The sequence below is a fragment of the Salvelinus alpinus genome, chromosome 18 (assembly GCF_045679555.1).
Source record: "Salvelinus alpinus chromosome 18, SLU_Salpinus.1, whole genome shotgun sequence".
Taxonomy (NCBI): Eukaryota; Metazoa; Chordata; class Actinopteri; order Salmoniformes; family Salmonidae; genus Salvelinus; species Salvelinus alpinus.
In genome coordinates this window covers 9,421,923-9,439,246 of record NC_092103.1, presented here as the reverse complement: position 1 = coordinate 9,439,246, position 17,324 = coordinate 9,421,923, and the positions used below count along the sequence as shown (strand labels likewise).

General features: G+C 40.7%; 1 protein-coding gene across 5 annotated transcripts in view; it reads left to right on the top strand.

The window, feature by feature from the left end:
• Positions 1-17,324, top strand: part of LOC139543659 (adenomatous polyposis coli protein-like) — a 55,898-nt gene that overhangs the window by 4,828 nt on the left and 33,746 nt on the right. Inside the window, exons 1-2 of one of the 5 annotated variants that reach the window (XM_071349956.1) lie at positions 11,691-11,816; positions 15,788-15,940. In XM_071349956.1, coding sequence (XP_071206057.1) covers positions 15,806-15,940 — 135 coding nt within the window. In that variant the 5' untranslated portion in view covers positions 11,691-11,816; positions 15,788-15,805. Of the gene's footprint in view, positions 1-11,690; positions 11,817-12,015; positions 12,743-12,817; positions 13,176-15,787; positions 15,941-17,324 lie in introns of those variants that run through there. The other 4 variants (XM_071349958.1, XM_071349959.1, XM_071349957.1 and 1 more) reach the window with 4 other exon arrangements.

Here is a 17,324-nt window from a genome sequence, read left to right as displayed (position 1 = left end):
GTTTGCATACCTATTCTTGCCTTAGCATTTACTGGTAGACGTCATAATTTGGAACATCTTTCCTACTCCTACCGGTGATTTGGTCTTCTGTAAGCTGCTCCACGCAACAACCAGCTGTTTGAGAGCTGTACGCTTTCTCTGCCTGACAGATTATCTGTTAATTAGATATGGCAAAAATAATTCATCTTAATTTAAGATGATAGTAAATTAAGCAAACTCACAATTTTTCAATAATCACATTTGTCATTAGTTTAACCATTTAGAGATGTAAAAAATGTTCCTAAGCACAATTTAACCAGGTGCTCTAGACTAGAGCGTCCATAGGATCTATGCAGCAGAGTGAACATTTGACATCCCTACCAGTAGCGCGCTTCCCATTCGCCATTCAAGTGCATAGGCAACTAGGCGTCATACACTACTTTGTAATGAGTCGGAGGCAGTATGCATTTTAAAAACCAATGCTTAATTGTTTGAAACCTGAACGTTTTATTGCATATTAAGGCATGTCTTAACTTGCTTCAAAGTAGCCTAGCCAAAATCTAACCAAACCTGCAGACAATTATTTTATAAAGACTTCCATATGCCATTGAAACCAGAAGCCTTTTTCTCTCATGTTCTGTTGGTTTTCAAATCAACTTTCATTGTCTAGTTGCCAAAGGCACAATTCTAGTCGTATTAGCAACCAATGCTTGTTGCATATTTAGATCTCCCCTCTTTATACATTTCTGACTGATATTTTACTCTCACATAAACGGCTCACAATGGTGTTTACCCGCTAATTGCATTATGGAACCAAAATTTGTGCGCAATGCCAGGGGTTGTTTTTTTTTCACGTAAAAATTTGTATTAAAAGGCATAAAAAAATCTTACTGTTTTGTAAATGCAGATCTAAAATGCTTATTGTAATTTCTACTCCACATCAAGACTCATTTTTGGCTTCAGTTGCACTTCTCCCCTCAGATGAGAATTCAGCTGACCGTGTTTTGACTGTGTAGCAAATTTTCTCTCGTAAAATACAAGATTAAGTTAAAGCAAAACATTAGATTAGGAAATGTAGCTGGCTACATTCTTTTGATGATAAACATTAGGCATGCATAGTTTTTGCAAAAAATACCTTGCTTTTTTATTGTAAGTTCATTTACTTGTGTGGCTGCTAGCCAAATAGCGTTGCACTTCTGATGAAAATGAAGCTACTTTCTGCCGAATAAATATATACAGTTGAAGTTGGAGGTTTACATACACCTTAGCCAAATACATTTAAACTCAGTTTTTCACAATTCCTGACATTTAATCCTAGTAAAAATTCCCTGTTTTAGGTCAGTTAGGATCACCACTTTATTTTAAGAATGCGAAATGTCAGAATAATAGTTGAGAGAATGATTTATTTCAGCTTTTATTTCTTTCATCACATTCCCAGTGGGTCAGAGGTTTACATACACTCAATTAGTATTTGGTAGCATTGCCTTTAAATTGTTTAACAAGAAATTTGTGGAGTGTTTGAAAAACAAGTTTTAATGACTCCAACCGAAGTGTATGTACACTTCCGACTTCAACTGTGTATAGTTGCATGCCCCTGATCACAGTATTGTTGCTTGAGGTAAGTAAATATTGGGAGTTATTCTAACAAAGGTGCCGCGTGGGTTTCAGGTTTGGGGAAGGTAATTTTCACCATACAAATTCACCTTTATAATTAAGCATTCCATGTATCCTTGCATTTGCAGACTTATTTACGATGGCCTACTATTCAGAATGTGATGATTGGATAGTCGTAATTTACGCTAATAATATAACTGAGGTCGGCCGATTATGATTTTTCAACGCCGATACCGATTTATTGTAGGGCCAAAAAAGCCGATACCGATTTAATCGGCCGATTTAAAAAATAATAATAAATAAAATAAAAAATATTATTTAAAAAAATAAACATTAATATATATTTTTTTATTAATAAATAAAAATATTTTTGGGTTTATTTGTAATAATGACAATTACAACAATACTGAATGAACACTTATTTTAACTTAATATAATACATAAATTAAATCAATTTAGACTCAAATAAATAATGAAACATGTTTAAATAATGCAAAAACAAAGTGTTGGAGAAGAAAGTAAAAGTGCCATGTAAGAAAGCTAACGTTTAAGTTCCTTGCTCAGAACATGAGAACATATGAAAGGTGGTGCTTCCTTTTAACATGAGTCTTCAATATTCCCAGGTAAGAAGTTTTAGGTTGTAGTTAATATAGGAATTATAGGACTATTTCTCTCTATATGATTTGTATTTCATATACCTTTGACTATTGGATGTTCTTATAGGCACTTTAGTATTGCCAGTGTAACAGTATAGCTTCCGTCCCTCTCCTCGCTCCTACCTGGGCTCGAACGAGGAACACATCGACAACAGCCACCCTCGAAGCAGCGTTACCCATGCAGAGCAAGGGGAACAACTACTCCAAGTCTCAGAGCGAGTGACGTTTGAAACGCTATTAGCGCGCACCCCGCTAACTAGCTAGCCATTTCACATCGGTTACACCAGCCTAATCTCGGGAGTTGATAGGCTTGAAGTCATAAACAGCAGAGTTGCTGGCAAATCGCACGAAAGTGCTCTTTGAATGAATGCTTACGAGCCTGCTGGTGCCTACCATCGCTCAGTCAGACTGCTCTATCAAATCATAGACTTAATTATAACATAATAACACACAGAAATACAAGCCATAGGTCATTAATATGGTAGAATCCGGAAACTCATCTCGGAAACAACATTTATTCTTTCAGTGAAATACGGAACCGTTGCGTATTTTATCTAACGGGTGGCATCCATAAGTCTAAATATTCCTGTTACATTGCACAACCTTCAATGTTATGTCATAATTACTGTGTATTGACTTTAAGAAAGGCATTGATGTTTATGGTTAGGTACAGTCGTGCAACGATTGTGCTTTTTTTCCGCAAATGTGCTTATGTTAAATCATCCCCCGTTTGGTGAAGTTGGCTGTCTTTGTTAGGAAGAAATAGTCTTCACACAGTTCGCAACGAGCCAGGCGGCCCAAACTGCTGCATATACCCTGACTCTGCTGCACAGAACGCAAGAGAAGTGACACAAAGAAATTCTTGTTAGCAGGCAATATTAACTAAATATGCAGGTTTAAAAATATATACTTGTGTATTGATTTTAAGAAAGGCATTGATGTTTATGGTTAGGTACCTTTTTCGCGAATGCGCACCGCATCGATTATATGCAACGCAGGACACGCTAGATAAACTAGTAATATCATCAACCATGTGTAGTTAACTAGTGATTTATTGTTTTTTATAAGATAAGTTTAATGCTAGCTAGTAACTTACCTTGGCTTCTTACTGCATTCGCGTAACAGGCAGGCTCCTCGTGGAGTGCAATGAGAGGCAGGTGGTTAGAGCGCTGGACTAGTTAACCGTAAGGTTGCAAGATTGAATCCCTGATATGACAAGGTAAAAATCTGTCGTTCTGCCCCTGAGCAAGGCAGTTAACCCACCGTTCCTAGGCCGTCATTGAAAATAAGAATATGTTCTTAACTGACTTGCCTAGTTAAATAAAGGTGTAAAAAAATACTGATTTCCGATTGTTATGAAAACTTGAAATCGGCCCCAATTAATCGGCCATTCCGATTAATCGGTCGAAACTCAATCACTGTTCGCAAAAAATACTTCAGTGCAGCGCGTAGTGGCTTAGAGTAGGCTATATCAGCCTGCATTACTTCTTTCTTTGCAGAGTTTTTTTAATTTTTTTATAAACACTTCATGCAATTCCACTACACTTCATGTGACTGGAGACATTTGCAGAATCTTTTTTTAAAACAACAGAGATTACTCTGCTTACGCTAAAAAGTAATTCAATAAAAACCACGCCAGATCTGTATAGTAGACCTACGAAAAGGGGGGAGGCAAGTACAAGATGACGTCCATCTAACCTGGAGGAGGAAATTATTGTCCAAAAACAAACGTGGCACTGACCCAATGATAAAGATGGTGAATATGCACACTCAGTGGGGATATGGCTGATTTTTCTCTGCTGGTACTTTTTGCTGAATTATGTTAAATGTTGTTAACTTAAAGACAAATTGGAGTCTTCATTGTCTTCTCTTTACAGCAATATCCATTTGTTTTCCGAACTGTTTTTCCAAGATTTGTATTTTTCAATATTGTGATATTCCTGGCTCGGTCTCTATAAATTTCGCTGACAGTCGCAACTCAACAATCATCTATTTAGTATTTGCCGCGGGCCCTTCCGACTCAGTTACGCAATTAAAAACAATCCACTGCAAACATTTTATTCATTATCCTCTGTGGCCAAAGCATGCTTTCTGGTGTAGTAGCCTATTTTGAATGATTTTTATTTCTTTGTAGACAGGAGTAAGCTATCATTTTGGCAATTTAATTTACTTTAGGGAAAGCTTAGCTGCCCCTAGCCTTATTGACGCCCCGCATATGTATTCTAACATCTTCAAATTACTCATCGGAATTCGGTAAGAATGACTCGTGCCGTTGCATGTTCTCTTAAGATGAATTGTGATTTCTGTCATTCTGAAAACAGTGGGTGTACGCCCTAATCCGGTTACACAACCAAAGCATATGGGTCTGGTAAATTTCTTAAATGTCCGGTAAATAAAATTGCTGCCGGTCAAATGTCCTGTGCCACATTTTTCTAACGGAAACCATGCTACAGTGGCATAGTAGGAAAATTAATAGATTATGTAAACAAAGGAAGGAATGATGGAGGAAGATTTTAATACAGAAGTATTTGATTGCTCAAATTTGGCAGCTGACCATTGTGGTTGTAAACATCTTGGGGTTAGTACATCGAGGGCATTGCACTTCGAGGGTCAATATATTTTAAGTGTTTTTCTGCTCGGTTGCCTCGCTCGCTGTTCAACATCAAGCACTTCTTGCGTTGTGTAGCCCACTGTTTCTTCGAAAAATCCCTGCTGGCCTTTTCCACATATTTGTTCAATTCGACCACAGGCACACCTGATTCATATTGACTAGTTGAATCAGGTGTGTTGGTAGTGGAAAAGAACAAATGTAGAATGTCTGGAGGGCCCAATGAGTTGCACATCTCTGCGCCATTTGGTAACCTCGGTGGTCACCTCAACAGCCACACCTCCTCCTGTCTGGCTTATTTTGGTGAACACAGACACAAGCTATTCAGGGGATAATGTTTATTGCATTAAGTTCTTACATTTTTTATAGATGACTACTTTATATTATCATGACGTGTTTGAAACTCCCACCAGTGATGTGAAATGAAAGTGGTAGCATTGGCAAGCCATAGGCTTGTATCTTGACGAATAGAATAATTTATAGAAATGACTTATGCACTTTGGTACCCCCACAATTGAGTTGACTGGGTGGGAGGACTATCAGGGTTTTGTCTCTGAGATATCTTTAGCTTGTTGTCTGGAATTGAACATTGTCAATGAACATTTTTCCCACACACTTGGGCGAATGGATGTGTGAACATTTTTAGTAAAGGCAACAACACCACCAGTGAGAGGGGGGGGACCAGGCCAGCCAACAAGGGTTCTCTGGCTGCCAACGTTTGGCTTTCCCTGGCTCTTTCACAAACATTCTTCATTTGCATGAAAAAAACCTGCATTCAGAAACACTTTTTCCTTTTCCTCTTCCCTTCTTTCTCTTTTCTCTTTCTGGTGATACAGGGCATCTATTCAGATTGATAGAGGAGTGAGAGGGAGGTAGAACGAACAGCAGAGTGAGCATTGCGGAGTAGCTGTGATTTAACACTAACAAGAAGCTCATTCAGATGTTTTCATTTCTTGGCTGTTTTAATTGAGATTGTTAAGAAATCTCTTCTAGAATGGTACTGTGAATCTAAGATGGAGGAGACAGGGAAGAATCTCAGCTGACTTTCAGGAAGGAAGCATTTAATATACCACACTAAAATAGCTCATGTCCTTTGGTGTAGTAGACTACTATTACTATTTTCTGCTTGGTTGTAATATGAGCTCCTCCTGACAAACTTGGACTCCTGAAACCAGTTCCTGCTGTGAAGGCTGGGACGTCCAGTGTTCTCTCTGTGCTCCTCCACTCACATGATGGGGATCTATTAAGTGGAGCATCGGGCTACTATTGTTATGTAAGTTAGATCTCATAGGGAAATTGGTTTTGAATTCCAGGCTAGCGACTACCTTCTAAGCAGTCAGTTAAGACATTCACTCTCACTCACCCTAAATCTTTGGGTATGGGACTATGTGAAGTGTTTATTGAAAACGTATTTATCTACTCAGTTGTCATTTGTTCACATTTAGAAAAAAGTGTTATGGTGTAAATTCTGGTATTTTTAATAAAGGCCTACTGAACCTTGTTCAGATAGTGTGACGATTCTGCCAGCACTGTCGGTTGAGGGATGAGCGTGATGCCACCTGTCGGAAGACAATGACTGAACCCATTTCAGTGCTTACAGAGGACTCCCTAGAGTAGAATTGACCCTTCAAATGAAAATGGTTTTATCTTTAATTGACTCTTCCCTAAGCCCCGCCCCCTTGGTTACTGTTGCAACCTCAGACAACATTTTCCCGGGGAGCCCCCTTCCCCATTCTAACTAGTGAAGACCCCTACAATGATCTCAAACTGTTTTTAATACACAATAAAATTAAACAGACTATCCCTTGCTATTCAGGTGACTCTCGGGTATGTTGTGGTGGACTGTCAACAATTGCTTCACAGGATAATTACATTTTTAGTGTGGCTAGCCACTGGATGGCTCTGAATGCACTGACAGCATGCCGTCAAAGCTACTAACAGTCTTGTTCACATTGGCATTTTGAAGTGACTCAAATCAACAAAAAAACTGCATATCCAATTAGAATCTGATCTTTTTCCTGCAGTCTGAACATCCAAAAAGCACATTGCATCTGATATTTCAAGCCACATTAAAAATAAATCTGATACAAATCTGATTCCTGGCATTGTGACTAGTTTTAACCGCCAAATCTTTTTTTATTTGCCCTCAAGTTGTTTTTAGATTTATTTGGCATTATTGCTTCTCTGACAGTTTGACAAATGCAAGTGGTAGCAAACTAGCTTAAGTTACAAACAAATGAGTGAATGTGCTAGCAAGCTAAACAGCTACCTATCTAGCTAGCCAAAAATGAGTCGTTTTTAAAGTCGGATCATTTTATCCTTTGAGGCTTTAATGAAAGTGTTCTTACAGTATGATTTCAAACATTCAAAGCAACTGGGAGACTTCCATCGCAAGCATTGTCAGTCATCTTAGCTTACTAGACAACTTTTGAGTGCAAGGAATCACGAATGGCACTTGAACCATACACTTGGTACAGAATTGCACTTGAACCAGACAGATCTTTTGAGTTCAATATCATTACATTTTACATTTTTGAATGTATGCATTAATGAATCAATCATTGTACAATCAATTTGACTTTGGTAAAAATGATCTAACTACATAGCATAATGATTATAATTTATTTTAATGGTAAATCTCTATTGATTAAACTGGGTAAATCAAGATGTAGCCCAGGCCTATTCACAATACAGGTGAATGCATATTCAATAAGAGTGTGTGCATGCATTGGGTTATTGAGCTTGTTTTGGCTGATTTCACGAGGCTACAGATGAATAAGTCCCTTCCATTTGGGACTTATTCCATTATTACTGTTCAACATCATTTGCATGGAAGAAGCAATCTCTTATTTTCTAAAATTGCACGCTTTCTCTTTAAGACCCATGACGTCGTTCACAGTCAGTTCGAGGCTTGAGCAAAGATGATCTTAACTGGGTGAGATGTGAGGCGCGGGGGGGGAGATGAAGTGAATGAATAACGTTTTTGGTGACCTTAAGCTTTGTAATCAGAACTTTGCATATTATCACAAACAAGGGGGGTAGTGAATTTATGTTGGCTTCAACTGTAAGCTAGTAAGGAAAGTTAGCCGACAAAGCTGGAAGCTTCTTGCGTTGTAAAGTATTCTAGCCTGTACTGGACATTGTTTTGGGAACAGTAATTAAGTTTCAAATGTTATTAAAGTGTGTTAACTAACGTGCAGCGTAATTGGTGATGCCACCCAGACTTCAGTGTGTTCAGTGGTTCCTCAGGACAGGCTAGAGCAATGAGTAAGTGGAGCAGACACTGTGCTCTGGCGCTATAAGGATCTCGTGATACATGGCCCCATCCATCCTCCCCTCAATATGGTGCAGTCGTCCTGTCCCCTTTGCAGAAAAGCATCCCCAAAGAATGATGTTTCCACCTCCATGCTTCACGGTTGGGATGGTGTTCTTGGGGTTGTACTCATTCTTCTTCTTCCTCCAAACACGGCGAGTGGAGTTTAGACCAAAAAGCTCTATTTTTGTCTCATCAGACCACATGACCTTCTCCCATTCCTCCTCTGGATCATCCAGATGGTCATTGGCAAACTTCAGACGGGCCTGGACATGCGCTGGCTTGAGCAGGGGGACCTTGCGTGCGCTGCAGGATTTTAATCCATGACGGCGTAGTGTGTTACTAATGGTTTTCTTTGAGACTGTGGTCCCAGCTCTCTTCAGGTCATTGACCAGGTCCTGCCGTGTAGTTCTGGGCTGATCCCTCACCTTCCTCATGATCATTGATGCCCCACGAGGTGAGATCTTGCATGGAGCCCCAGACTGAGGGTGATTGACCGTCATCTTGAACTTCTTCCATTTTCTAATAATTGCGCCAACAGTTGTTGCCTTCTCACCAAGCTGCTTGCCTATTGTCATGTAGCCCATCCCAGCCTTGTGCAGGTCTACAATTTTAGCCCTGATGTCCTTACACAGCTCTCTGGTCTTGGCCATTGTGGAGAGGTTGGAGTCTGTTTGATTGAGTGTGTGGACAGGTGTCTTTTATACAGGTAACGAGTTCAAACAGGTGCAGTTAATACAGGTAATGAGTGGAGAACAGGAGGGCTTCTTAAATAAAAACTAACAGGTCTGTGAGAGCTGGAATTCTTACTGGTTGGTAGGTGATCAAATACTTATGTCATGCAATAAAATGCAAATTAATGACTTAAAAATCATACAAATGAATGACTTAAAAATCATACAAATTAATGACTTAAAAATCATTGTGATTTTCTGGATTTTTGTTTTAGATTCCGTCTCTCACAGTTGAAGTGTACCTATGATAAAAATTACAGACCTCTACATGCTTTGTAAGTAGGAAAACCTGCAAAATCGGCAGTGTATCAAATACTTGTTCTCCCCACTGTATATATACACACACATACACTTGAAGTCAGAAGTTTACATGCAGTTAGGTTGGAGTCATTAAAACTCATTTTTCAACCACTCCACAAATTTCTTGTGCATGACGGTTAGGTTAGGTTAGGACATCTACTTTGTGCATGACACAAGTAGTTTTTCCAACAATTGTTTACAGGCAGATTATTTCACTTATAATTCACCGTATCACAATTCCAATGGGTCAGAAGTTTACATACATTAAGTTGACTGTGCCTTTAATCAGCTTGGAAAATTCCAGAAAATAATGTCATGGCTTTAGAAGCTTCTGATAGGCTAATTGACATAATTTGAGTCAATTGGAGGTGTACCTGTGGATGTATTTCAAGGCCTACCTTCAAACTCAGTGCCTCCTTTGCTTGACATCATGGGAAAATCAAAAGAAATCAGCCAAGACCTCAGAAAGAAAATTGTAGACCTCCACAAGTCTGGTTCATCCTTGGTAGCAATTTCCAAATGCCTGAAGGTACCACGTCCATCTGTACAAACAATAGTACGCAAGTATAAACACCATGGGACCATGCAGATGTCATACCGCTCAGGAAGGAGATGCGTTCTGTCTCCTAGAGATGAATGTACTTTGGTGCGAAAAGTGCACATCAATCCTAGAACAACTGCAAAGGACCTTGTGAAGATGCTGGAGGAAAAAGGTAAAGTATCTATATCCACAGTAAAACGAGTCCTATATCGACAACCTGAAAGGCCGCTCGGCAAGGAAGAAGTCACTGCTCCAACACCTCCATTTAAAAAAGCCAGACGATTGTTTGCAACTGCACATGGGGACAAAGATTGTCCTCTGGTCGGATGAAACAAAAATAGAACTGTTTGGCCATAATGACCATCGCTATGTTTGGAGGAAGAAGGGGGATGCTTGCAAGCTGAAGAACACCATCCCAACCGTGAAGCACGGGGGTGGCAGCATCATGTTGTGGGGGAGATGCTTTGCTGCAGGAGGGACTGGTGCACTTCACAAAATAGATGGCGTCACGTGGAAGGAAAATTATGGGTCTTCCAAATGGACAATGACCCCAAGCATAATTCCAAAGTTGTGGCAAAATGGCGTAAGGACAACAAAATCAAGGTATTGGAGTGGCCATCACAAAGCCCTGACCTCAATCCTATAGAACATTTGTGGGCAGACCTGAAAAAGCGTGTGCGAGCAAGGCCTACAAACCTGACTGTTGCACCAGCTCTGTCAGGAGGATTGGGCCAAAATTCACCCAACAAGAAATAAAAGCTGAAATAAATCATTCTCTCAACTATTATTCTTAAACTAAAGTGGTGATCCTAACTGACCTAAAACAGGGAATTGTTACTAGGAATAAATGTCAGGAATTGTGAAACTGAGTTTAAATGTATTTGGCTAAGGTGTATGTAAACTTCCGACTTGAACTGTGTATATAAATAAATAACTTAACACATAACACACATTTGGAGAAAACGAGTTATATTAGCGACGTAGCATTGGCATCGATTTCAATTGTGGACAGTTGAGCTAGCTAACCCAGCTAGCAAACAATGGAGCCAAAGTATAATTTCAGATTAGAAAAATTCTCCAACAGGCTTTGCATTTCAGGATTTAGTCGCAAGTACCCCTGGTGTACTGATCAATTATTTAGCCATGTAAACCATTTTTTGATATGTCTCAGTTTTTTCCACTTGCCTAATTAGCTTCCTTGCATTTGGAAAGTGAGCGTGTCTGAGGCTGGCCAGACCCGAGCCTGTTTAGTAACAGTTGCGATCCAACGGGGCGCTGCGATTGGTTGCCCAAAATTCAGGGGTTGGGTTTAGCAAAGTGTCAATGATGAGTTATTTTTCGCTATTCTATACGTTTCTCCCTTTTTGATTTAACTTTTTTTTTTGGGTGGGAGGGGACATTAGGCAACAACAAAAAAATCTGGTGAACACTAGGCTAATTTATTTAAATAGGATTGTTTTCATGTTCATTAGATCCTTTGTCTGTCTTTAAGTTAACAGGATAATGTATAAACTAATAGTCCATCTCCTATTAGCTTACAGAGGGTTAACCCAATTGTGCAGGTTGTTAAATCATTGTTTGATTTTGGTCCTGTGTGTGTTTGCCCCATATTTGTGTTTGTCATTATTGATTCTCTGGGGGTTGGTTTTGTGCTGCTGTCATTGTGCATTGGTTCCCCCTGCTCCCCTCCTAACCTCCGCCCCGGTCGGTGGTGTGACCTTCAGGGCTCTCTGACCTGCCATTCCAACCCCCCTCATCACACCCCGTCACCCCGCTCCCTCCCTGGTCTGCTGTCCTGTGCCTGGGGCTCCCACCAGCACCCCTCACAAAAAGAGCCCTAATTGAGTCGGCCAGGAGAAGCAGCTGTGCCACAGAGCTGGAAGCCAGCCAGCCAGCATCAGTCACTGCAGAACCAACCACGGAAACAGCAAAACAAGGCTGGCCCTGGTCTAGCTGCCAGGTGATTGGCTGTACCGGGTGATCATGTGACCGGGTGCTGGCTGGATGAGCTTTCAACGTCTGACACAGTTGACGGAGATGGGATGGAGAATGTCACTGCTACCGAAATGGGGTAAGGTTTCCCTTTCTGTGATAAAAAAAAAAAAAAGACCCCCCTCTTCCTGGAGAGAAACGTTTTTTTATTCTGTCTGTTAATGGGGATTAGGGGCAGGCAGGGAGCTGCTAGTGTGAATAGTGAGGCATAGCCACTAAGCCTTTTGTTTTGATGGTTGGTTGGTGAGAACGAGAGGCAGGGAGAGGGAGGAAGAGGACGGAGGGTGTGGGGGATGTGCATTCATTGCATGTATCCTCTCTACTCTCACTTTATCATCGCTGCAAGGGCTGTGTGTTAAAAAAATGGCCTGCATTGTGCTTGAGGAGGAAAGGAAAACAAGTAAAGGATTGGGAAAATTAGGTGAAGGAGAACCTGCTCATGGCCAAATGGCCAAAATATCAGTGCTGCTGGTGTGTGTGCTGTACTAAGATGGTGGAGGAGAAGAGTGGGCTGGTCCTTAGGATTCTGCTGGTTAGCCTAGCTACCAGTTATGCTCAAACAAAGTAGACATGTCATTGTGGCTGTGTGATGCTGTCTTTCTCTGGATGCTGTAGGGTTGCTATGGGGTTGGTTTGTCGGTGGTTGTTTTAGTCTGTGTTGACATCGTCATTGGTTAATCCCTGGTTGTATTGTGCTGTGTAGCGCCGGGTTAGTTGGGCCAAGTGTAGGCTAACGCCACTAAGTGGCTGCCTACTGTTTCTTTGTGGTGTCAAGGGAAGGGCATTTGACGCTCTGCAGCTGACTGCAGGGTTTTTCTGGTCTAGCTATCTGCTTAGGGGGTATCCACCATACAGTGTTGCGCACACACGCAGAAAACCTTATCCATCCAGTGCAGTGCTACATTCCCTGCCAGTGTCAGGCGAAAGGGAAATGTGAGCGCCTGCCTGGTCGTTTTATCGTGTCAAGATGGAATCCTCATTTGGAGAGAGGAAGGCGTTTACACGGTAGGTAGGATGCAGAGAGAATTGGCTCTGAATTGGAAACCATTATTGATGGACCTACACAAGGTGGATCTTTTTCACTATTCATTTTAATGCACCAGCAAGCATCAACCGGTAAAATGTAGAATTTGCTCAATTTAAGCAGGGGATGCATTTTGAGAACATTGATGCAATATTCATGAGGTAGTAAGAGGCAGTCCTCTTCTTCCTCAGCCCCCTCTGTTGTTCTTTCATTTGCTCTTTCCCCCTTTGCTTCTCCTTGCTCGCACCCCCTTTAAACCCTTTGTATGCAAAATTTGTCAGGTTTATATGGTAGTGCTATTAGCGGTTTGCTTTGTTCAATGTTGCTTTGTTTTCTCTAGTGATATTACTGACTGGTTTTTAGTGGGCTGAATTCTGTGGGGGCATAGCTAAGTATGCAGAGGGAGTGGACATGGTAAGATTCTAGATTTATTTATTTTTTTACCTACAAGCTTTGTGTGTATTGTGCCGATGGGCATTAGTCATTGTATTGGTTGGTTGGATTATTTATAAAAAAAAATAGCAGTGCGCATCAATGGACTAACCTACTTAATGCACACTAGTGTTTCACCTAGAAGGGAATCAATGTAGCCTACTAGCCTAATTAAAATCTCAGTACATTAGCCTAATATCTGCAGGAAATAAATGACTAAATCTTGAGGCTATAACAGTGTGTACATTATGGGGCTGTACGGAGAAGTAGGCGAATATCGAAATAGTGCGATGATGCAGATGGGCCTAATTGATCATTCGATTTAGAAACTGATTTGGATGTTGATGTAATTGCTATGCAATTATGGAACTGGAAAAGGATAGGCAATAACTAGTTTTCATTTGCATGCATTCAGTTGTGCAGTTTAGCTATCTTCCCCATAGAGGCTTGTGTCGTTTTTATTACAATTTGCATAACTATCTGTTAGCCTACCTTCCTATCTAACACAAACAGCTGTATTCACTATAATATAATAGTTCATGTTAATATGACACTGGGGCACAGTGAAACGATCATCCCAGCATTGCAACCTCATGATCCCAGACACCTTCAGAGTCAGCACTATACTGGCTGTTAAATTATGGTGATGATAAGCGCTCTCTCTTTTCTTTTTTTTTATGGAGGAGGCTGGAATTGAATCTCCAAAATGGCCGCCAATTGAAATACCTCGGTCTGCATCTGCAAACAGGGGCATGTATTGTCTCACCTGCAATTCTCCCCTGTATTGTAAAAGCATGAAGTGGCAGTGTATCAATAAAATAAGAAAAAAAATGTCCCTCCCCCGATCCAATTTTGGTGATGGTGGTGTTTTAGAAATGTGTTTTGGTTACCCCTGCGCATCAGCCAGTGCATTGACAGAATTCACTGGGTTGTTCTGGAATGTTCTTCTCTGCCCATCCTGTGTATAGGCTCCATCCTAGTGAGGGCAATATTGACATTTACAGACTCACTGCCCAATCAACCCAGTCTAATTGACTCGCTGAATTCAGTTGGATCAGCATTGGAATTGCTTGCCTTGTCTAGAACTTTGTCAAACAAATCATTTTAGCCTCGGGAACCAGAACAATGTTGCAACCAAGACCATGGTTCAGAATTACTAATAGGGCACTGAAGTTGCTTTGATTAGTCATTGTCGACCAGTGGGTGATATAGGCAACTGTGTAGGCTAGTCAGTTAGATCTACGCTGTATGCTTGCAGCTGAAGCCTTCTGCCACACACAACTGGCAAAGGAAGAGATCCCAAATGCTTACATGTAGGCCTGCATGCCAAGGCCATTGCTGATATCTAACATGTCACTGATAATTTAGTAACAATAGAGTGATACATTTTTCCACCGCAGTGATCTAGTTACTACTCGCCCGCTTGCTGCTTCCCTCCACCCTCTCTATAATGGATGATCTAAAAATACAAACTTTTCCTCAGCGAGACGAGCGAGTGCCCCTCTGTCATGTTGAGTTGTCTTCATGGGGCTGTGTGGCGCGCGAGTAATGGTGTTCCCTTAGCTGCCGACCCCATCTTCTGTCTTCTAGATCTCATCTTCTCAGCTGATTTCGGCAAGAGCGAGGTTAACACATTAATAAGTCTGCCTTTAAATGTGGCCTAGTTGGAATGCACTGTGTGGTATGTGGTCTTTAGTCTCATACATCAAGTGTATAGCCTACATATTGGCCCTAAATTGCACAGATTTTTCACGTCAGTGGACATGGTCTATGTTGTATGGAATATCAATATCTAGTTGTAGAATCTGCTTATCGTTATGATATACGTTTTCTATTTAATTAGATAGTACCGCTTATGGCCGTGTCCATTGAGAATGGAGTGTATGTCATGTCCGTGGTATTTGGCAATTAACACTTGACAGGTGGGATGGCACCGTTCTGCTCTGTCTACTGCTGCCCTTCTCATAATTAGGCCATCACTTTCATCAAGTTTCATTTGTTCAAAATCCTAGAAGGGGTGAAAAATGCAATAAAGCAAAATCTGCCCGGGCGTGAATTGTTCACAAGTCTAGTGTTTTCCAATCTGTGTGTATGTTAGAATTGCTCTTATCTCAAAGCCGTATCAGGCATTTACAATTCTGATTGTCTAGATCTGACCCTACTTTCTCAGAAATGTTTAATTAAATCTTGCGTGATGCCTTTTTATTTTAATACGATCCACTGCTCTCTTACTCTGAGCTACGTGCTTGGGCCCTCGAGCGACTGGCCCTGTCAAGGCTAGCCTAAGTCCTGCCTGTGTAGCAGAAAATAGCTTTAAATTATCATCTAGGCTAACCATTGACATTTATTTACCATGGAGCTATCAATGTAATGGTGATGGGTTATTAAATCCTTGATAAATTCACTATTTTCTCTTGTGAGATGGATATTAATTGACATTACTTGTCATGATCACTCCTTCACCTCTGACTGTAATGCAATTTTACACATCAATAAAAATGTAGGCCTATGGATTAATGGCGATTAGGCAACATCTGTTTGTTTGGCGGAGCTGAAAAAACCTTAATGGTCGTAATGTGTCCTCGTCCTCTTAGGTCAAGAGGTAGTCCAAGATGGCTGCAGAATCTTATGATCAGCTGCTGAAGCAAGTGGAGATACTGAAGATGGAGAACTCCAACCTTCGACAAGAGCTTGAGGACAACTCAAACCACTTGACCAAACTGGAGACCGAAGCCTCCAATATGAAGGTAAAAGGCAGAAAACAGATTTTCGATTATTTACTAAGAACCCATGTTTGTTCATTATGGCACACTGTAGCAAAACATTTTGCAATGTAAAATGCAAACAGGCTATATTGGATAAGTGCAGATGACAGCCTTTCTTCTTACCTAGGACCCTATAAAAGTAAATGCTAACTACAAAGTAGCCTATGCCTACTTTCCAGATTTATTTTTTTGCATCAATCCATTGCCCATTTTATTATTTTTTTGCTAACTCTGCAATCACATGAGTGCAGCAGCAACACTGGCCTCTTCCTGATGCTCACTTGCATTAAAGGCTAACTTCACCCAAAAATTGACATAAAATCCCAGAACTCAAATGCTTTTTCTGCACTAACCACTGATCTGTCTTTCACTTCTATGACAATGCCCTTTTGTTTACAAATGTATGCATAATGCACCATGCATTATGCACAACCATGCATAACCATGCATAATGCACATTCCTTAATAATGACTAACTTCTTATAGCAGGCATTATAGAAAATGAACACAGGTCTCATAAACAATCTCAAGCACAAGCCCACGTGCTCGTGAGTAGCCAGCTGATCTTTATATTTCAAGTCTAGCCAGCTTGGATCTATTTGCTTGCAAACAAGGTAGAACAGTTGAATTGTAATGAACACAACCTTCTGTCCATCTCCAACTGTTTGATCATCATGCTAGCTTGTCCACTTTGTTCAGATGTTGAAATCAAGTGGCCTTCCTTATTTCTCAGAATGAGAACGAGTTGCCAATTCCTTTATATAATTTTTTTTTAATGCTCATTGCACTTTTTTTTTTTTAACTGACTAGACAGCTAGTATAAGTCTGTGGCTAAAATGTTGCCAGTGGTAATGCAATGCCGCGCGCTACAAACTGAGCATTCATTTTCCATAATCAATGTTCATTGATGCTCCCGTTTTAGTAGGGTCTGCTCTTTGTGCAATTTGACGAGTTGAAACATAAAAAGGATATTGCTTGGAAAAGGTTAACCTCTCCTCTATTACGGTAAAATGTCATCATTGTTTTCTCCGTCCTTGTTTAATCAATTCCTCTGAAAGCTCATTGGAGGTCCAAGGAATCTCCGTTGATCCTCTCCTCCAATGCACTTTGAGGTGTTTTGATGAAAAATTTGGTTACTGACACTTTCGGAGACAACCTACGTCTGTTCATGAGAGGAGCTGCCATCCTGAGCTAGGCTGCTGAATGTCTCGCTCTCACACACACACACACACACACACACACACACACACACACACACACACACACAGTGGTGAGTGGTTGGATGTGCCAGCCTGCTTGGTTGCGTAACTGGATGATGTGACCTGGCAGGCTGAGGATACAAGAGGTGATTTAACTCCCAGGGCTT